We start from the raw sequence: 23473 nt of genomic DNA, 5'->3' as shown, positions 1-23473 counted from the left end.
CTTCATTTTCATGGTTATCCTGAAATACTCACGATAACTCATAGAAAATTTTTGATAATTTTCCTTATCAACTTGATGAATTCTGTTTGTGAAAAAAAGTTCATTCACAATTCATAGTTGCCTTTTTTGCTATGTTTCTTCAATGATGATGATCATCATGAGTCTTATTTTTTTTCGAAAGAAAAAATTTACTCAAAAAAAGTTCTGAAGAGAAAAAAATAAAAAGAAAATTTAAATTCCAACTTCTCTACCCAAAATGTTGTGACTTAAATATACCATAAAAAAGTCAATCTAATGTATTCATCTGAAATTCATTGCTACTTCTTCAGGGTATTTGCTTATGAAAATTTTGCTACTTACCGGTTTCTCGTCTAACCATCTCGATCTGAATCATTCAGAATCAGAATTCACCATCAACATTACATGGTACACGAATTGTCAACTCATTCAATTGCTTTTACTAGTAACCTACATAACTTTGAATCCTCATCATGTTTCATGGAAATAGTTCCCACTCTGAATCTGATGAGGTTTCTTTTTTTTTCTTGCTCTTTTGTTTTTTATTACGTTTCTCTTTTATTTTGCTTTACTTTGTCATCTTCACATTTTATGTTGACATAGACAGAAAATGTTTCACTTCAATATTTTCAGTTTTTCTCCTCAGATTCATTTCATGAAAATCCCACCACAACAATGGAGATTCAATTTCACAGTTTACCAAATTTCCGCTTTGTTTCAATCAGTAATCAATGAAAGAAATGATTTCCAATTCCAGTTTAGATATGAGACTGGAGACTAAGTTTCTATGAAATGTCAAATAATAATAAAAATTTTCATTCAAAACAAAATTCTGAGCAATAAAAAGTTTCATTTTCGCGCCAAAAAGTCATTCTAAACATGAAAGTTCTGGTTCAGTTTGGATATTTTCAAATTCTAATATGAACTTGATAAATAAAGTATATGAATATAATGTTAATCTTATCAAGATTTAATGTATTCTCTCAACTCTAAAGGTCAGAATATAAGTTTGAACAAGAACAGAAAAAAAGTAGTATAAAGGTTAACATGATAATTGTTAATTCTGGTTCCGAATTTCAGATTCCAAATGATAGATTTTCGTTACTGTTGATGAACATTTGATGTTTGTGGAGAACGAAATTAAAGTTATTCGAGCGATGAATAGAACGTAAGAAAATAAGATTACGACTAATTTTCACCTGAGGGTAATTTCTTCTGTTTTTCATCTTCATCAGCATCATCATCTCTCTCCCTCTCTATTGCGTTCTTACTATCATCCAGTTTACATCTAATTTCGTTATTTCTTAAGGATAACAATGAGGAACCAATGGTGTCTCATGAGAATTTTCAACTGTAAGTTGAACTGAACAACAAACACGAAACAATTGTTATCATCTCACAAATTCTGATACAAATATTGTGATTAGTATCTTTGTTTACGTTTTGTTTACTTATTTCCTGGTTTCCTCTAAACTTTTTATCTTCACTCATTCATTATTATCATAATCAAATTAACTGATTAGAGTAAATTAAACTTGATCCTAAACAGTTATCACCATCTAATGTTAATCAGATTAACTGATTGTGGTATTATCTTATTGATTAGCATGATAAAATCACCCAATTGCTTATTTAATTTTCCTTCCCCTTTGTATATAAGATATTTCATCTTATTCTTTATGGAAAAAAATTGACCACTGGTCATTACATGTTCAATTGAACTCTAATCAATATCTTTCTTTTATTTTGGTTAGCATTGACTTGAAGAATTGATTTGAATGAATTTCTGGCTAGATTAATAACCTACTTTTCCACTTCCGAATCAGTCGTTTCATTTCCGTTCCTTTTTCTCTTACATTTCAATCATTTCTATTTTTCCATCTTCCATGAATTTCTCTCATTTCAATGAACAGATAATATTTAATCGATTTCAATAGAATAATGAAGCTAATTAGAAATTCTGAGCTTCCAAGAACAAAAGAAAAAGAAAAAATTCAATTGAAAACTCTCTCATTCTAATAATCCAATTGAATTCGCGATATTATTATCTAATCATTAGAATATTATTATTACTTGAATTCATTGTTAATTCTATTTTTGAATGAGAATAATGTTCATTAGTTTTACTTTTCAATCAGAACTTTTCTCTCCTTCTATCGATCTGATTTCGGTTTATCAGTTAACAAAATTATGAGCAAAAAAATTCAGCGAAATTTCATTTTTTTATCGTTAGTTATAATCCTTGATGATTATCATTATCACAACCAATCAGTTTCATGAAGGAATCATGAAGCTTTGATAAAATTGTGAGGATAAAATGATAACAATTGTCTTCATCCTCATAATCATCATAAACCTTTAGCCTTTTATCTTGATGAAATATAAATGTTCAGATTAGATTCATTTCTCCTCAATATCTTTTTTCCTTCATCTTCATCAATTCTTCAGAATCATCATGTTGTCCATACAAAGATAAACGGAACAGTTTCTCTCTCTCTCTCTCTCTCTCTCTCTGTTTCAATCGAAGTCATTTTTAGATGGATAAATTGAGAGAACAGAAAATTTCATCATCATCTCAAGCTTTCAAATGAACAAATTTCATTTCATTAACTGCGATCCCTTCAAAATCAGAGCCACAATCAATTCCAGAACTTTTCCCCCATGATCATCTGATAAAATCTCCATGTAATCATCAAGATATTTTCCAGCTGAATCATAGTAATAATTTTGATCAACTTTCCCCACCAACGAACTTTTTTTTCCAACCCAAATGATTAACCCGATTCCCAATCAATAAATATCATTTCCAATTCATCACCATAGCCAAATAATTAAGCAGATAAGTAATTGGAATCAAATTGAATACTATCATCAACAATTAAAACTTTAAACCAAATTTTGATTGCAATGGAAAAGATGAAAATTTAATCACTTAAACTTAATCATCTTTTTTTATCAGCAAATTAAATCCACCAGATAATTAACTCTCATTGTAATCATAATCATAGCTTGAGAGTTAATTGTTTGGTAAAAAAAATTTTCCTTCTCAGAAAAAAATGATTATCAACATTGTATTAATATCTACCACAATCAAACTAATTGTTTCAACTTTTTTTGTTCCATATTATGAATAATTAATCATCAAGATAATCATAAATCAAGCCAATAAATTAGATTAGCCTAATTAATTGTCTTATCGCGTGTTCACAATTGAAATCAAATCAAATTGCGAGAAATGTGAAATGATAATTAGTGATTACATTTTTAATCTGATTGCTATCGAATCAGTTGATCATGATAAAGTTCAATTGAATTAAAGAAAAACTTTTCATTCTAATCAACTAATCAATTTCCATCTAATCAGAGGTAATTAATTTCTTTAGAGCGTTACATTGGATTTTGTGGTATTCTTAAATTCAGAATTTAGATTTCATGGTGAATTCAGTTTTCCATTGTGATAATTTTTCTTACTGATTTATTTTCATCTCTTTATTAATGTAATCATTAATTCAATCACATATATATCTTGATATTCAGTAGGATTAATTGTAAATATTAGTAGTTTGTGTGTTAATAGTTGGAGTGGTAAATGATTATGATGATGATGATAATTGCCTCTCATGTGAATCAGAATCTGAATTGTAATTGTTAACCAATCATGAAACTATTCACGTTTTCAACATTCAACTTATTCCCAGTTAATCATTATTATTATATCACCATGATGATAATGATCATCATGAAACGTTATTAGTTGATATTATTATCATTATTGTTATTGCTTTGGTGGGTGTGGGGATAATATAAGAAATCTGAAAGTTCTGCCATGAAAATGCTTTTCAGGTATTGAGATTCTGAGATTTTTTTGTTCCCTCCAAATATTAACCCATTTTCAATTATGATAAATATTCATCATCATAAGGACAACCCAGCAAATCCTAATGATTAACCATCTTGGTGGATTTTTCTTCATATTAACTGAATAATTGGCTGAATTTCCTGCTTACATTATCCTTTATCTACACTTCTGGTATCCTGGTCTTTATGAATTTCATTCTGTTGATATTGATGTTTGATACTTCTCACTAGATATTCAATATTAGGTTAATCAGATGATTCTGCTACCAATGAATCTCATGTTATCTTGTCATCATAAGAGGGAGAGAGAGGAAAATAAGTTCAGAGAATTGAAAATTATTCAGAGTTTCATAAAGAGGAGAGAATGGAAATTGAAATTCCAATTCAATTCAATGTTGTGTTGAACATTTTCTCTCTCTCCCTTTACATTTTTATCATTTCTAAATGAATCAGAACTTTTTGAATGAAATTTTCTTTTCTTATTCTTTACCTTTTTTTCATCTTACTCTCTCTCTCTCTCTCTTTCAATATCATCTTCTTATTATCATGTTCATCATCATCTGAATGAATTACTTCCTACTTTTTCTGAATATAATGAACACAACAAAAGTCGTGATGATGAGATGATTGAAGTTGATTCTCGGATAGAAAATAGCACCTTCAATCTCATTTTCAATTCATGATTGGAAATTTTCCTCCACCCTCTCAATATCATGATCATCCACTTTCAACCACTTAGATAATTGTATTATAAATGAATGAATTGATTCTGAACACAAATTTTGATTAAAATAAATCTAAACAGGGTAAACATTTTATTCCGATTGATTTTCAATGTGAAAGAGGAAGAAAAAGTCTCGAATCTCTGAACTTTTCCATCATGATATTCATCTATGGTAATCAATGGTTTACTTTCATCTACTTGTTGTAATTATGGAAAATTGAATTATCGAAAATGGAATCTGATTTAATCTTATTCAGAAAAGAAAACCATATTATAGACAAAAGAATGGGAATTTGTGATTCAATTTCCATGAACCTTTGGTGATAATTTCATCTCTCTCATGGATAACAAGTCAATCAGAATGTTTCATTTTTCTCTTTGTTGTAATAATATTTCTCGATTATTTTAATAACCATGATTATCTCCATGATATTAACTTGCAAGTTGATTTGATTTGATTGTTGATCAAATGGAAACAAAAGGAAAATTTCAACTTCTCCCTGTTGAATGAAGATTCCGTTCTGTTGGATAAACTATTATTATTATTCATAAATTCAAACTCATTTCAATTCATTTGAGATTCAAATTGATTCATCATTCATTTAACCAACTCCACCCACGGATAACTTTTCAAGTCTGGTCATCAGAATGACAAAAATATCCACACACAGAAAATTCAATTTGATGACATGATAATAATCAGAATTGATCCTGATTTATTCTGATTCACTTCTCTTCTATGAGAGTTTAATATTTGATTGAGAAAACAGAAGATTTGGTTTTTATTTCTATTCTATTGAAGTTAACCTGAAGTTTCAGTTCATGGGAGAAGAAAAATTTTCACCATGAATGAGATTATTTTCTGAGAAAAAAATTTTCCAACGAAATTGAGTTTCTCTAAATGTCGAGGTGAAACTTTTAATGTTACCATTTATTGTCACAATCAAATTAAACATTTTTATCAACGATGAACAATTAATCCCCACCGTCTTTAAGTGTATCATTACCTGAACAATTACTAAATCATCATCATCATGAGGTATCATGATATAAGGCTTAGTATTACACTGGAACAAGTTATGAGACAGAATAAAAGATTAACAGAGAAGAAGAAGGAAAAAAGAAGTTGAAATCTAATTTTCCATGGGATTTTTATCCAAAGACAAACCAATTAACTTAGACAACAGAAAATGATACCATGGGCTTAGCACTCTGGGTGAAATTCATGATAAGCTTTTATCTCTCTATCATATGAACATTCAACAGGAATGAAAATAACATTTCATATCAGATTATCAGCTGAGATAATGAATATCCCTAAGAATCAGTTGAACAATATTAATGATTAAATTACATGATGATGAAGAAAACTGTGTATCCAATATGATTGGAAATCAAAAACTTCAATAAAAAAAAAGTTTTTGATTTTATGTTTACCTTTATCATTATTATCTAGCATTTAGGCTTAATATTTTTATACCCTTAGGGTGAGTTGTTGAAAATAGGATTGCACTGAATTTTATCATGATGAGGATGATGATTGTTATCAAAAGGATGACCTGTAATTGGATTTTTGATCTTGTTTCATTTTCCCAGTGAACGTATTCCTGGTATTCAGTTGGGAATTATTTTATCATGGTGCTCATCATCATCATCATCATCATCACTCCGACTTGTTTTGATGGTATGATGATTAGTAGATATTTTTTGATATAAACCAAAATCATAGGGACAAAATGAATCTATCATGAAAATCCCATGAAATTGTCAAAGATAAAATAGACCAGAGACACGAAGAAAAAAAGTTCTAAATGATCAGAATGTGATTTCGTTTACAGGGAATATTATGAACACTCTGATAGATTCTGATTAACCCTAAAGGGAAGATAAACAAACTCTTTCTACTTTTCTGTCTAACATTTTTTTACTCTACAAAAGTTTCAGTTGTTGATTAGGAACTTGAATTCCCTGATTGATTATCCGTTGAATGTTTGATGATAATTGTATTAATTTTATTTCTCTCTCTCTCTCTCTTTTCTGATTGTTTACAGGCTCCCAAGTCATCATTATGTTTATCATCCAACAGCAGCCTCATCTTACATTACCACTGGACCTAGTCTTTTATTACCACCTCCACCACCTCCGGCTGCAGCGGCCATTACACCGACTCACTTTTTTGATTATCCACCAGTAGGTTTTCCGGCTCAGTTTGCCAATGGGGTTGAACCAGCAACCGCCTCCTTTCCTGGTCTAAGTCCACATCATCATCATCATCATCACCATCATCCACACCATGCACACCACCCACATCCAGGAGCCACAGCAACCGCTGCTCTGGTCGCTGCGGCGGCTCAAACAGCGGCAGCAAATCAAGTTAATCCACAAGCACTTACCAATGGAACACATTTTTCCTTCCCCTTGGGCGCTTATCCATCTTGAGACGATTCCATATACAACAAACATATAAGACACACACACACACACAACGCAACCACCGCCACCATAACCACAAAACACACACACCACATATAAACCCACCATCAGCATCACCTCAACCCTGTCACCGAATACAAAAAACAAACTCATTATCCAAAAAAATAAAGTTACAAACAAAACTCAAATTGCACATAAACGGAAACGGAAACTTTGACAAATGAACAAAAAAAAATAACGTTATCGTTGCAAAGTTTATTATTATAATTTATTATGTAATCATTGTCACCTTCATCATCCACCATCAGGGTGATGGTTCAGGTTATTCATGAGATTCGGAATGATTTTTTCTCTGTTGTTCTTAACGTTTGTCCAATACTTTACATCATTCAAATTGTTCAATCTACAGAATCAGATGTAAATGTCAATTGGATAATTTCAATTGTCCAAAAGCAAGAAACAAAATTGAGATGATCCAAAATCCCATGTAAAAGCAAACAAATAAAACTGAGTCCACCCTTAAACTAAATCAACGTCATTAAATCAAAGCCACTTCGATAATAATACAAACAACGGATTATCATCAAGTCTCACATCACATTCATCATCTTCATCTTCATCATCATGATAACATAAAAAGGCAAAAACAAAAGAGAAAAAAATAAAAAATATCACAAATCCAATCATCAATTTCCTTTTCCGATTTTCACCTTTTCTTTTCCTCTTTATTTATTTGACATTAATTTTAAATCTCCCATCCCAGAGATTAGATCCACACCCGTAATCCATAATCTGTCAAAAACTCTAATCCATTTCTCATAAATCATAATAAGAGGAAAAAAACAATTTTCTTAAAACAATTAAAACTTCATCAGTAAACCAGAAAAGAAAACAATATAAACTAATTAGTTTATCTTCCAATTCCTTGATTACATGATATACATGATTATCTACTTATTGCAAGAACCTTTATCCTCTCTCACCTTTGATTCTTGTTAAAACGAAACCAAATCAATACAATTAATACTATTATACAATATTGTTATCATGATTATCATATTATTAAATATTAATTACAAAACATTATTAATTAACTATATGAATGTGCTACTTTAATTTCGTGATTCAATTTAACCAGAAGTCAGAATTTCATTGAGATCAGATATCAGAATATTAGAATTTTTCATTTTCGGTTTTTCAGTTCGAATTTTCGCTTTTCGATGTTCGAATTCTCAGCTGATTCAGTCTTCGATAGATCGATGTTGTAAACAGAAGAATCGAAAACTGTGCCAATTTCGAATCTTTCTGATTAATAGTTGTATCTACAATTCGACTCAAAAGGTGGAGTTATCAATCTCGAAGGCGAAATTTTGTTAGAACTATGAGTGAGAAAGACTATCATGTTTATCGTTTTCTTTTCTTCCTCTAACTGGATCACATTCGAAGTGGAAATCGTTCGTGTATCATGATAACACGAATTTGAATCTTGAATTGGTCTATTCTTAATTATTTCTCTCTCTCACATTCTCTCTACTTCTAAATTGTTGATTTGATTTCTCTGATGTGCATTAATTGAGACTATTTAGTTAAATTAATTGTGAAATTATCAACTATCTGAATCACAAAATAGTTTCCCTTTTCTGTATGTGTGATGATAAAATGATAAAGTTGATGATCTCTGTTGATTGTTGTGTTAGACTGAGTGTGTTGACAGTCAACAACAACAACACCAACACCTACAATAGTGTTTATAGTTATCATATTATCGTTAATCATCATCCGGAAGGAAATAAATATAATCCACTGATTGGATTAATTAAAGTGATATGAAGAGACAAAATATCCGAACTCTTTCATTGATCGTCTCAACATTTACCTATCTACTTGTTGGAGCTGCCATTTTTGATGCCTTTGAATCTGAACATGAAGTTATTCAGAGAAATGCCCTGGAAACAATTGAATCAATGTTGAAACGTAAATACAACATGTCCGAACAAGATTTCAAAATATTGACCACAGTAGTGATTAAAAGTGTGCCCCACAAAGCCGGTGTCCAGTGGAAATTTGAAGGAGCCTTTTATTTTGCTACGACAGTTTTAACAACAATAGGTAAATCCTAATTGTCGACAATTAAGAGAAACTAATCAATCGATTATCTAACGGATTCTCGATCAAATCATTCGACAATTTGAACCGTTCCAACACTTCGATCTCATTTTCTACAGCAAATTTGCCCTTAGCATAAGAGTTTTTTTCTATCTGGATGAAAGTTTCATTTCTCTCTCTGAGTTAACATCATGTTATCATGTTACCGATCATTTGATGATAATTTCACTACGAACTGAGTCTATGATTGATGTTGATACTTTAAGCTTTTCGATTCAGTTATTGGAAGAATTGAACTATCTCTGGATGTGACGATTCGTTTTTTTCTTTCAAATTTTCTCTCTCAGCTTCATGATTATGCTTCTTTGAGCATCATGAACTTTTATCATGAAATTTCATCATTTTCTATGTTTTTTTTACCTCAACTGATCGATCATAAAAAACAACTGCCTCGAGGGTGGTTTGGGTGCTCTGTAGAAATGTAGGAAACTGGAATGAAAAAAAAGAGATGAAATCTTTTTCCTCTCATCATGAAGTTCAGAACTTTTTTCCCATGAAATAATTTGAGTTTTTCTTTCTCTCCTCAATAACTATTTCCACCTTCATTGTCAGGGTAGAGAGAAAAAAAATATTTAGAACTTGATAAGACTTAATATTTTCTATTCTCTGCTCAATATTGAATTTTCATGTCAAAAAGGAAATTTGAACAATTCTGACAAGCAAAATGTTTATATTGCATACATATTGCTCTTTGTTGTGTATATGCAACTACCTTCCACCCACTTGCTAACATCATCATCTAATATCATATTTATACCTTCAATTGAATCTAATATTATTAGATATAAATAAAGCCCTCTCAGGCTCACCATGAGTAGTATTACAGTTGCTAGAATTTTAACCAATTTCATGGAAACTTATATATATGAAATAAATAAATATTTTCCAACCACATAGAAATTTTAACTTATCATATAACGAGTGTATTCATAATATTCATCAGATAAATAATCAACAATTTAATTCAGGGATAAGTAGCTAAGAATAACATTTATATTGGAAAAGCATATATACAAATTCTGAATGAGTTCAGTTGCAGGGCAAGTAGCTCAATTCAGGAAGTTACTGATGATTTTACATGGATCTTCATCCGGAAACAGCTAATGAATTATTTCAACATTCTGTATGCATGATTGTTATCTGAAGAAAAACAACATTAAAACTCGAGCAAATTGAATACCCTCCTTCTCCTGGTATGGATTTTTTCCCCACATCATGTTAGAAAAACTGAAACTGAAAACAGTTGTAATCAAGCTGATAGCCTGGAGATAACTGATTCTTGGTGATAATGATCACTGTAATGAATTTCTGAATCATCACAATTTTCTGTCAGAAATAAATTCAAGAGCAATGAGAATCCTGAGAGTCTATAAGAAATGCTGAATATACTGTGTATGTAAGTTTCAGTTTGAAATCCAAAGGAAAATTGTGATACAGGGATAGGAAAATTTCATATTTGATAGAGAAACAAAAAACATATTCTCATGAAATCAATGGTTCTTTCCACATCCATGAGATTATTTGAATAAATTCGTTACTCCTGAGAGAAAATGGATGATGGGTAATGCTGCTAATATCATATTGAGAATCAATTCTGTTCAATATCAAAATTCAATTTTCAAATTTCTCGTTTTCTTATCTCATAATAACATTACAATCCAATCTTATTATCATGCATGAATGTATTAAATAGCAAATATTATCATGAACATCACCATCTAACCCCATCCATCAGCTATGAAAGTCTTAGGAATTCAATAACTGTGGTAATAATAATAATGTAAATACTATTGTAATTTTGTTCCTGAATGATTGATTGAATCAATAGGTTAAAAAAATAATAACTTATCATGAAATATTTCATGTGAATGAGTTGAAAGACTTTAAAATAATAGTAACTCCGCCTGAGTTTATCTCTCAAAATTTGATAACAATTTCCTCTAACTAATGGTAGGAGTGAATTCCGACTGAATCTTTATCATGTAATATTACCTTTTGTTGTTAAATTATATAATCAGGAAATTGAATAAAGTTCAATTGGGATTCTCTGTGAATCATTCAGTCCCTGAGTCATGTATATGAAGATTCTGTTTCCTTTTTCTCTTTATCATGTCTCTCAATTTAGGAATACAATGGAAATATCACTAAAAAAAGAGAATTGAAATATTTTTTCGTCTCTTAGAACTCATAAGCTTGCATAGAACTCATGAAGAGAATCATCTTCGAAGACAACAGAGAATTGAACCTTACACCTTCGATTGAACATAATTCGAAATCATAGAATAAATCGAGCCAGAATTGTATAATAGAGCTGGAAATTAACTTTAGAAAATTTTCTTCTTTTTTCTCTCGTTTTATTGTCAATCTTTCATCATGATAAAAGTTCATCTTCATGATGATGAACGTTTATTTCATTATTTCCTCTATTCATCTAAAGAAACTGGGAGAAAATATATTGATTATCATTGGAAGTCTTCAGCATATATGAATAGCAACTTGAGCCTTGGAGGTAAAAGTAATCATGATTGACATGGAGATAAATGGTAGATATCATGAATATTTGAATAGATAAGATGAAAATTTCTCAAACGTTCTGATGTGAATTTCAAATGTCCAAACTTTTGAAATACGAAAGAAAATTTTATCCAATTTTCACTTTTTTTCTCGGATAGAATTCAAATTTCTATGAACATCTTCAGAATATCTTCCTACCAACCTATCTTCCTGTTGTTCTGAATGATTTATTTTCTGAGGTTAGAATTTTTTGTTTCTTCTTTTCATTTATAGCTCAAGTCTCTCTTTTTTCTCAACGGGATGTTGATTAAATTATCTCATTGACCAACAGTGATCATCATCATCATCACCATCATGATTCATTTAAATAGAAATAGAAACATAGTCAGCACTTTATTTCAATTCGATGCTAAAATATATTCAAAAGATCAAAAAAAAGTTCTGATGTTGAATGTAACCAATGAACCGGTGAATGAAAAATTTACATTTTCCCCTTTAAAGACAGGAACTTATTAAAATAATACATTCATCAGATTCTCAGCATCAGCAGGGAATCTTGGTAGTAAATCCAAGTGATTAAGAAAGTATAGAGGATAAAAAAGTAAATGAATATGAGCATTTGCGTCTATGCTATTCTGTCAAAAATTCTTCACTTGTGATCTGAGAGATTAGCAAGATTCTTTAATCTGTTAGAATAGTTCATTCATTGAAACTCGAGAAGAATATGTAATCCATCATGAAGAAAATGAAAAAATCGTCAGTTGGATAGTCGAACCTCGAAAGTGACTCAGAGAATTGGTAATTTTTCTCGAAATGATAACTTTTTTCATTGAAAATTTTATCTTTTGCTTATCCTCAAGGTTATGGACACTCGACACCGGCCACTTGGGGAGGAAAAACTTTTTGTATGTTTTATGCTCTGGCGGGAATACCCTTGGGTCTAGTGATGTTTCAAAGTATTGGTGAACGTTTAAATACCTTTGTAGCATATTCGTTACGTTATTGTAAAAAATGTTTCAAGATGAAAAACAAAGAGGTAAGAATAGTTTCATTCCAACTGAAATGTTCCCTGAATTTATCAGGGAAAACTATATGTCATCGGTTAATGATAATAATCTTTTGAATAACATTTTGACTTTCTCAGTGGATACGTTTTAATATAATGTGTATTGATCAAGTTTACCAATCCTTCTTGATTGTTATTATTCAGGGTAATCACAATCAATTTCAGGATAATCTACATCAAACACAATATATACACACACACTTACCATGTATTACATGATGATATCTGGTTATCTGAATAACCTCCTGCATAGAACTGATAATATTATTATTTCTGGGAGTATTTTTCTTTGATATTTCTTAGCATTCTTATTATTATTATCATACTGAAAATTATTGGTAAAGATTACAAGAAGAAATTAGATTTGCATAATCATCAGGATTAGGATTTTGTTTCTTTTCCCAATTTTCTGATAAAATTTCTCATTTCTAGTGAAATAATAAATACTTTGTTTCATTAACTCTCTGTTATTGAGAATATTTAATCGACTTGATGAATATCATTTTCATCTGAAAAAAATGCATGATATTCAAAAATTCTCATGGGTATTCAAGACTTTTAGTGTATTAGTTCATTTTATCCATTCTCTCTCTCTCTCTCTCTTGAATTTTTCATTCAATCGAAAAACAAAAAATCAGAAACTTGGAAATAAATAACATTCTAAATGTAGATACATATTGATATTCACCATTAAATTCACTCTTTTTCTTCCTTCAGTTTACATATTCTCGTGATATTTCATTCCATGAGAAAATCATTTATTCAAAGAGATGAAAAACGAAAAAAAAGTTCTACATAAAAATGAACAATATTCTATTCGATTTTGTATTCATCATCATTAATTTTATAAACATGAATTCGAACTGAAGGAAATTAATAGGGAAAGAAAATTCATTTTGAAAAAAGAATAGTTTTTTTCTAAGCTTTTCTAACACCAATTCTACCAATTTCTCCATTGTTTTCCACATTAAAATTCAATTCAGTTCTGAAAAAACTTCTGAAGATACTTTTAATATTCATTACGCTTCAGGGTATTCATTTGATGGGCTATATGAAAGTAACCAAATCAAAGAGAAAAAAATTCAATCCTGAGACTAGAAAAAAAGTTTATTATATTCTTAGAGTTAAATTGTAATCATTTTGATCATTACATGAAATTTTTGGCTTACATAAAGTTCAATTTCATGATAAAGACTCAGTTTTATGAGCTTTTGCTATCAAAGAAAATATTATGATATTAAAAGAGAGGGAGAGAGAAAAAAAACTCTTATTTTATCTTAGAATATCTTAGATCGATTGGACTATTATCTTCAGAACTTTTTGAACAGTTCATCCTCCTTTCACCCTGACATCATGATCATTATTTTATCCATTGATTTAATCATCTCGGGGGATGAATAAAGGAAGATGAGAAAAAAAATTTCGCAACTGAAAATGGGAAATCATTCATATCAAGAGTCATTATCCTGATCACATTTCTTGTACACAAATGATCATGATGATTATCATAATCAACTGATAATCAATTGGATGATATTTAATTATTATTGATTAGCCTTCTCAATAGTCAATAGTAAGTAAATTTCATGTGATAATCATCATTACCATGAAAACTGTGACCTTATTTTGATCATCTTAATGAAAACTATGTGACAATCCAATTGGATTCATGATAATCAATACAAAATACAAAATGTCAATGACAGGGTTAAATTGTTCACCAGTAAAGCATACGAGCTGATTGTTGGCTAAATCAATTTATTACCACAAGTGATTACAGTTAATTGTCACTATTTAAAGAGGATGATTAATTGTATTGATTTACTTTTCAATTTGAATGTTTAATTGTTGTAATGGGAAGTCGATATTAGCCAAAGTTACTCATAGATTGACCAATAGAAGATTGGAATCATTGATTTACTCTGAATTCAACTCTTGATTTAGCTCAATTGAATTAGAACAATAGAATTTATTTCTCACTCCAATTGTATTAAAGAAATCAACTCATGTACATTATTATCAAGGTGATAAACTGATTGTATATCTCTTGGTAATGATGATAAAAAAGTTTCCACCAATTATTTTACAATCTTCATGGTGTTTGTTTACTCAGTAAACAGAAAAAAAACTTTCTGAATCTTGATCTGAAAACGATTTCGATTGCAAATTGAATGGATATGTATTAAGTTGATGAAAGTATTACAATAACAACAATTAGAAATGGAACTGATTAATATTGATTGAATATCTAATCTCAATGAGTTTCATCTTATACATAAAATCTAATCAATTGGATGTAATTGTTTCAACGTTTAATTTGCCTTCTGCTCATTAGCTTAACTTTAACACTAATCATCGTCATTTAAATGATGATGATACAACAATTTATATCAATTTGGGTAAAGGAAAGGAAAACACAATCAACACATTGAGTTTACTGTTGATTGAATGACAGGTTAACGAGGATGATGATGATGATGATAAAAATAAAGATCCTGCATCATCAGTGAAATGATAATAACCCTGAAAAAGATGATGATTATAATTAGTGTTGAAATGATTTAACCGCTTCCAGACTGATGATCCTGTTGAAATATTATGAAAATATTTCCTTGTTATTTATAACAATTAGATGATAAATTAAGGACTGATGATGAAGATCGTAGGAGGTTGAAGATAAATGCTCCAGGGAAATCATCAGTTTCTGATCATTAAAAGAGATTGAACATTTATATAACTCCCTCTCATCCTTTTCCTCTCTTTCTCTCTCTAACTTTCTCATGTTTCTCATGTTTCTCATCTTCATCACCACGAGCCTCGTTATCTACTGATAGTTAAATACTAACTGCTAATTATCATTCCTAATGATAACCATCTTGCTGATGAATTAATATACATCAAAAGATAAACAAGATTACCTCAATCAACGTAGATGAGTCCAGAGTGAGAGAGAAAGACACACACAGAGATAAATTGCAAGTTTCATTCATTTCTACTCTCTGTTTGCTCTTGACAATTTATTCATTTGTCGCAATAGAATCAGTGAGTTTGTCCCCTCGATGCTTTTAGTTGCTGCACCAAAGATCCAGATAATTGCTTGAATAATGAACCATTCTATTCATCTCATGTGTTTAATTTTCTCTTGTGATAATGGAATTTACGGCGATTTATTTCAATAACGGGTCTACCTTTCAAATCGACGCTTCAAGAACTTTAGATTTAAATTGAGAACATGATGAATGAATGATATAAAAGACGAGAACTTTTCCACTATCATGGAATTTTCAACAATGAACAAAATGAACCAATTAGATTTTCTTTTCTTTGAAATTTGAGAATATTTTTCTGGTCAAATTACCGTTCATTGGTCAAGTATAAGGTAAAGTTGACCCTTTGCAATAAAACTAGCAATTCTAATTCTAGTTGTACCTGAATTCCTAATTATTTCATCATCACTGATTCTTTATGATTCTGTCAGGAACAAAAATTGTCAACATCAAAAATAGATTCTACTTTTTATCATCCTTCATTTTCATGAAACTTTAATCAAAGTCTCATCAACATCACGATTAGATTGATTGTCATTATCTTGATTCTGACAATTTAGTCGAAACGTTAATCATAATAATCAATCATTTTCATGATAATCATGAATTCTTACAGATCAGTTACTAAGACGAAGGCGAAAAAAGTTCTCGTACCATTTTAAAATTATTTCATCAACGAGCGAAAGACAAAAAGCATTAATAATATTGTTTGTATTTCCATGATAATCAGAGTTAGACATGATGATTGATAATCTAATTTATTGATTCATCTTAGCACTTACTTTTGAATCATTAATGTTAAACACTCACGATTATTTATCTTTTCTCTGTTAATCATGAAACATGATGTGTCCATAATAAAATATTATCTGTATCACTTTTTCCTGCTTCCCTCATCATAGATGACAAAAAGTTCTGATAGCTCTGATTTTCCAGATTTTCCCATTGTTTGTACAATGGATTAAGATGAGGATGATAAGGATTATATTGTTTGTTGTCACGTTGAAAATTCAATATCAACTCAATGTCTCCTTTTCTAACACTACCATTTATCCTCAAGCTCATGATGATGATGATGATGATAAGGACGATAACTGTTCCTCCCTCTTTTTTTATTTCTTTATCAGTCCATTTCTCATTATCGTCTTATCATGAGATTTTGAGTCGCTGAGTCTATCGATTATGGATGATGAGAGAAATCACCCTTTCGAAATTTGTTCAATCAATTTGAAGAGGAAAAAAAAGTTCTAGGTCGAGTTTTGCTCTCTTTCTCTCTCATGTATCTCACTCGTTAATCTTTAAGTCAATGATAGAGATGATAATCATGATGATAATGATAACAAACATTAATCATCAGCACATTGAATAAACTTGTCGGTCAATAATAATAATATAATCAACTCAGAATTAATCTGCTCAACTTTTTCCCTCCTTCACTATGATAAATTCAATCAACTTTTCAGGCTAACTAATCATGCTATGAGCTTTTCACAGCCATGGAAAGTTGATTCCAACCAGAGTTACTTACAGAATCTGTATCAACTTTTATTCAAGTCATTTATTTACATGATGAAAATCACAACTTTCAACAGTCTGAAATTTCAATGTTTCTCTTTCCTTGTGCTACAAAAGTAGAAAAAACTTCTAATATGTAAGTACCAGAAACTGAGCATGTTTTGAGACAATTTGTCACAATTTCTCATGGGAATTGGTAAAGTTTATCAACAATCTAATTTAAATTGAGCACTTTAATCAAACATTATCATCACTGAACCATAATCGGTATGAGTATATTCATGAGGCATATTCATGTTATCATAACAATTTTCGTTAAAGATATTGAAATGAAAGTGAAAATTTCATATTCATAATTCAAAAAAATGTATAAAGGAAATAATTTTCATAGAAGAAACAAAAAAATTTGGAATTAATTTCCTGAATTCAGGATGAATTTATGCTGAAAGATGATAACAAACATAATAAATACTTTCACCTATTATTAAGCTACATTATTATTGTAATGATAACTTTCAATTCAGTTTCAATGTTATTAATATGAAAATAATCGCTTATCTCAATTCAATTGTTATCGTATCTTTATTATTCAATGAAATAAGTTTATTTCATGAAATTTCAAAAATCGTGAATTTCAAATCCAATTTTTCTAACTTTAGTTACTATCATAATTAAATAACCAGTAAAATCACAATCAGTTCCGAACAATAATGTTACTATGGTGCTTAATTTCATCTAAAAATTGAATAAGCTTGCAATCTTTAAGTAAAATTAGGTTTTATCGTTTGAAATTTGAAACGCTCTATCGATGAGATCAGCTAGCGATAAAGGGTGTATCACTCAATAAGTTACAAAATGAGAGCTGATAATGCAGCTTAATCTTACCAGAAATCGAAATTAAAGTTGAAGATTAGATAATGAAGATGGACAAAAATATCAAGATGACAATATCTTCATTTAATTGTAGTAGGGAAGTATTATGTATATCTCCCACCTGTACACCTTTTCCACCTCATAGCCAACCTACCTTTAGTAATTTCCATTCCAGGTTAACCATTGAGCTCTTTTTTCTTCGAATTTTCAAATTTTAATGGCGGGAAAATTTTTTTAAAATTTAATTTAACCAAAAACGAGTATTCTGGGTAGTTTTCAATCTCTATCCAATGCTTATCATTATACAGAGATTGAATGCATTCTATTTTTTGATAAAATACTGATTTTTGATTAAATAAAAAGAAAAATTGGCTGTACTTTGGATAAGGTCCGCACGTTTAGAGACTTGAAATATTTTGTACATATAGCTCATATTAACTACATATTATGTGCGGAAGTGTGTTGAATTGAGAAAAGATCTAGTTCCTGAAATACAGGGCTTCAAAGTTCGATTTTGACATAGAGCTCTATGGGATAATGAAGTTTCGTCGTCGAGATCATCATATCAACCGAGAAAGATATACTGGTCCACACTCTGAGATCTGGCAACGAGAGGAGCTGGTCTTTCGACCAACTCTCTCTCATTACCATCCATAGTGGTTTAGTCAGTCTCAATCACCCTTTCCGTAAAGTTAAGTGGTTCTTGTTCTAGTTCTGGCTGTTGTTGATGAGCCAAAAAATAGAGGGGGCAAAAAACACTAATATTAGTGATTAGTATTAAACGTTAGGATGAATAATATTATGCAGAGAAAAAAGAAGAAAAAGCTGATTAAATAAATGATTGAATAGAAAATATAAGAAAAAAACTTACCTTTAATTCAACCAAATTTAATAAAATCAATTCAAATTAAAATGAACGTATGTTTGTTGGTTAGCACTAAATGTCCATGGATTCAGATCCTGGGTGAACAGCAAGTCTATCCTTATCAACATGGCTGTTCTGCATTTGTTAGGAGGTTCACACAGGTTCACTAATTTTGATGAAGAGTTAAAGATTTTTTAGGAGTGTAATAACCACAATAATCACAAATAAATTTGACATGAGATTCCAACTTTTTAGATAACAATCCGTGCCTTCGTGCTAACACACGATAATGATGGTTTTTGCTTCTCATCTTTAGCCCTTACCTTTCAAGACAAGCCAGATCTGAAGTTTTCATTCGGTAGATGAGCTGGCATGATGAAAATGCAGATTGAAGTATTTAATTAATTTTCGATTAGAAAAAGTTAAAGGATTAAAATAGTAATAAGTGATGATTGAGATAGATTTAATTAAAGGATTTTGATGATAATTAGTGAAAATTTAATCAAAGGATTAATAATACAATACGTCAAGATCAAGTTGCATGAATTTATTTAGTTTTTTAATTTTTGATTTTTAATTATTCTCATAACATAAATGTAATGTGAGAATGGAACTCAACATAACATCCTTCGGTGAAAAATCTTTCTTTATGACCTCTTATGTTAAAGAAATGATCTTACCAACATATCATAGATAAAAAGTTAATACCACTTCCGTTGCCCTCCACTTCATTATTAATGTTTTGTATTATTTTACGTACTTATTTACGTATTTTTTGTTCTGCTTTTTTCTTTTGTTACTTTTAATTATTTCTATTGTTTAAAATGACTCGCCGAAAACAAACGTGTCACAAAGCCCCTATCAGTCCAAGTACTCATTCTGCAGGGGGTAAACTATTAGCTGTGGTGACTCGTCAGGACATTTCCATCAAAGTGGATGGTTCTGGTGTAGTAACTCGCTCTAGCACATAAGCTATTAGTCGTTCTCGATCGGTAAGCGAAAGTTCAATTGAACTCTTGAAGCTGAATCTTCTGGTTATTTTCCTCAAGTCTATATGCGCCAAATGGTGAATATTCATGCTTTGGCTGTCTGCAGAACTTTGCAGGTGAGATTTCATGGCTTTTCGTTAGCTCGAATTTTGCCGCCTTCAAACGTCTAATTTCCATAGTATTAATAGCTGAGTAATAGTTTTACTGCATATATAATAATACTTGTAGTCGAGTATGATTAATTGAGTTATTAAAATGATTAATAGCTGGTTTTTTCTTGATTGAAATAGATTTTTAATTCTCCACCTGAAAATGTTTCGGTTCATTATTGATTGTGATTTGTATCATTTTGACTCGGACAAGATGATAAAACAAAGGTTAATCACCAAAATGATTGATGGTCATATAAAGAGAGAGAACCTCAGATTACGATGAAAATGACCAAGAACCAGAATAGTATCAAGAATTTGATATCACCACTATCATGCAAATAGATGAACAATCATGATAATACATCAATAACCAGAAAACCGGAAATGAGATAATTTGCCTTTCTAATTTCCTATTAACTTTATTATCATCTTTGGTTAACCTGAATTTCCCATGAAAGATGAAGAAGGAAACAAAAATACTTAATGAGTTGAGATGAAAACCCCTTGTAATTTACACAACAGAAGATGAGAAAACCCGGAAGAAGACTGAAAGAAAAAAAGAAAGAGAAGAAAAATTAACCCAGAAAATTATAATAACAATGATAAAACTGTTCTTTCTCATTATGCAATTGTTATCCTCATCTCTTATCATCTTCCTATTCCTATGTAATAAAATTAAGTTTATTAATGATGATGAATACGTTTGTTTATCTAATTTTCATGATTTAAGGGATGAAGATACCACAAACTCAGAATCTGATAACTTGACGTCTTTTTACCATCACAAAGCTTCATGAGAAATTTGAGTTCGTTGGTGAAGCCAAAACTCACCATCATGTAGACATAATATGATTATTATTAGTCTGATGGAAATTCATTTCTATGTTGAGAAATTTTCAGAACTTTGAGAGAGAGAGAGAGAAGAAAAAGAGAGCAGAGTGTTTCTAAGAAGTTCACCAGTACGATGGTTATCGTTGCAAGGAAAAAGAAGAAGATGAAAATGATGATGGTGGAAATGAAGAATCTGCATAGCAACGAGAATTTCCTTTTCCACCTTCTCTCTAATACTGTTTACTTTTTCCTGTTCCTTTCCAAACTCCTGGTGAGATCGTAATTAAAGTAATCATCCAATGAAGAGCCAGAATGTTTCACTTCCCATGAATTCCGAGTCTATCATGATGATCATTTTTTCCTTCTAAATCTACTCGAGTATTATCAGTATCATCTTTAGATGAGATAAAAGTTTCCAAGTTTTCAAAATTCCATTTTCATCTGAAAAAGAGAGCAAAAGAAAAGTTGTAAGGATAAATTGTTGAATTGCCTGGTTTTCACCCTGGATTTCAATTGATTGATTCAGATTATTACACTTACACTTACTCAATGATTAGTGATTATATTGCTTGTAACAATTTATCTTAATGATTATGAGACCAAAATATTGCTTATCATGATTAAGACATTTGTTGTTATTTCATATATGAAATGAAATGAAGTAAATCATCATTGATCATCAACATGATCATCATCATCATTAAGCAAAATGATTAATAAATAAACTTCTAATCATCACCATGATCAAGTTAATCTGGTTTTATGATGATTAACTAACAATACAGAAAAATATTTTTCCTTCAAATGATAAACTTTTATATGTTTCATCATAAATGGTCAGCAAATTGTTTATCATAAAGTTACCTTATTGTTTCATTTACTTTCATGTTAACCATCAAATGAATTCATTGAAGAGAATGAAATTTTCTCCTTTTATTATCCTCAGAACTTTCCTCACGAAACTGTGAATCTATGTAGATAAATATTCAACCTTAAGGTTGAGAAAAACTGACCATTCGACTGAATCTTTTGACAATGAATTTTTATTCCAATTCATTAGTTGATAGAGACTTTAAATCTCTTGATGGTGATAATGAAAAAATAAGACAAACATGGGAACAACTTTTCTCTCATGGTCAATTGGTCACTTTCTCACATATTTACACTGATGATATTTTTCTCTATCCTACTTTTTTTTATTAGCTCCATTTTCTCAGGACATGATTATCATGATGATATCATGATAGTTTCTCATCTTCCATGTTAGGTTAGGTTTTTTTTTTGGTTCTCTTCCTTTTGTTCATGTTCGTTGCTCAAGGAATCAAGGGGAAAAATGAGTTATCATAACCATACAACTATTATTATCATCATGATGATGATCATTGTTATTACCATGATGAAGATGATGATCAAGGGAGAGAGTGAGAGAGGATGAAGAAAAGGCAACACAGTCTGTAGATGTTGGTCCATTATTAGACTGTAATTCTGTTCATCACTACATTTGATGGTTCACATTTTTCTCCATCTTTTCAGTTTTATTTCCTATTTACTTTAATATTTTTTTTTCAGCTTCAGGATGTTTCAACCTCCACGGACATCATCATGTTGGGCAGTTTTTTTGTTTGCCTGGGTCACTCCCAGTAGCAACTCCCAGTTAACTGTTATCCTTTATTAGGTTGACAGTTTTTCACACAAGATAAATTTTCAATGCTCGAGATGATACAATATTTATATATTTCCAACTCTCACTTTTATTCATTTTCATCTTTTCATCATCATTTATCATCATGGTCACTTTGATGGTCATCAAAAACTCAGAATATTGTAATGAAATGTACAAGATGATAGGAAAATGGTAATTTGTTCAAGTTTTCTCATGAGATCTTTCAGATTATATCAGAATTTTATCTACAATTTCAGGATAATTTGCAGAAAGTAACATGGGAAAACATTATTTCCATGAAGCCTTCTGATTAATATTCAAATGATGCAAATTTTTCATGGTCAGTTTTGCGGAAACAGGTCAGTTATTGCAATTTGTGATGAAGATACATTTTTCTTGATGAAAATCCTAATGAATAGATTGAGTTCTGATTCATTTTTCAGTTCCAAATTAACTCAATTCCCTTGAACTTTGATGAGCGAGTAAAAAATTTGATAAGATAAACATTTCAATCTGTCAAATTGATTTTCAATTAAACAATAATCTGGAATCCATGTAATCAATACCAAGTCTCTTATAATCTAACGCGTAAGTGGAAAATTTCAATGAGATCCACTTGGTGAGAGAAATAGTTTCAGGTAAAGTAAATATTATCAGAGAAAATCAATTTGTTACCAATTATCTAGAATATGATCAGAATGAGAAACTTAATTTTCTTTTCTCATTTAAGAAAAGCAAGAAAATAAGATGAGAAAATTA

The 23473-nt window shown here is 30.2% G+C and overlaps 2 protein-coding genes across 3 annotated transcripts in view; both read left to right on the top strand.

Annotated features, from left to right (window-relative positions):
* The window catches only part of LOC128390683 (RNA-binding protein 24-B-like), an 85952-nt gene extending 78236 nt beyond the window's left edge, over positions 1-7716 (top strand). Inside the window, exon 4 of the mRNA XM_053350440.1 lies at positions 6652-7716. Coding sequence (XP_053206415.1) covers positions 6652-7039 — 388 coding nt within the window. The 3' untranslated portion in view covers positions 7040-7716. The remainder of the gene's footprint in view (positions 1-6651) is intronic.
* A 770-nt stretch (positions 7717-8486) lies between these two features.
* LOC128390711 (two pore potassium channel protein sup-9-like) overlaps positions 8487-23473 on the top strand; it is a 47023-nt gene continuing 32036 nt past the window's right edge. For both annotated transcript variants that reach the window (XM_053350467.1, XM_053350468.1), the window contains exons 1-2: positions 8487-9142; positions 12574-12749. In XM_053350467.1, coding sequence (XP_053206442.1) covers positions 8860-9142; positions 12574-12749 — 459 coding nt within the window. In that variant the 5' untranslated portion in view covers positions 8487-8859. The remainder of the gene's footprint in view (positions 9143-12573; positions 12750-23473) is intronic.

Source organism: Panonychus citri, unplaced genomic scaffold (assembly GCF_014898815.1).
Source record: "Panonychus citri isolate SS breed McGregor unplaced genomic scaffold, ASM1489881v1 Contig00125, whole genome shotgun sequence".
NCBI classification, from domain to species: Eukaryota; Metazoa; Arthropoda; class Arachnida; order Trombidiformes; family Tetranychidae; genus Panonychus; species Panonychus citri.
The sequence above is the reverse complement of the archived record's forward strand: the minus strand, read 5'-3'. Positions and strand labels throughout refer to the sequence as shown.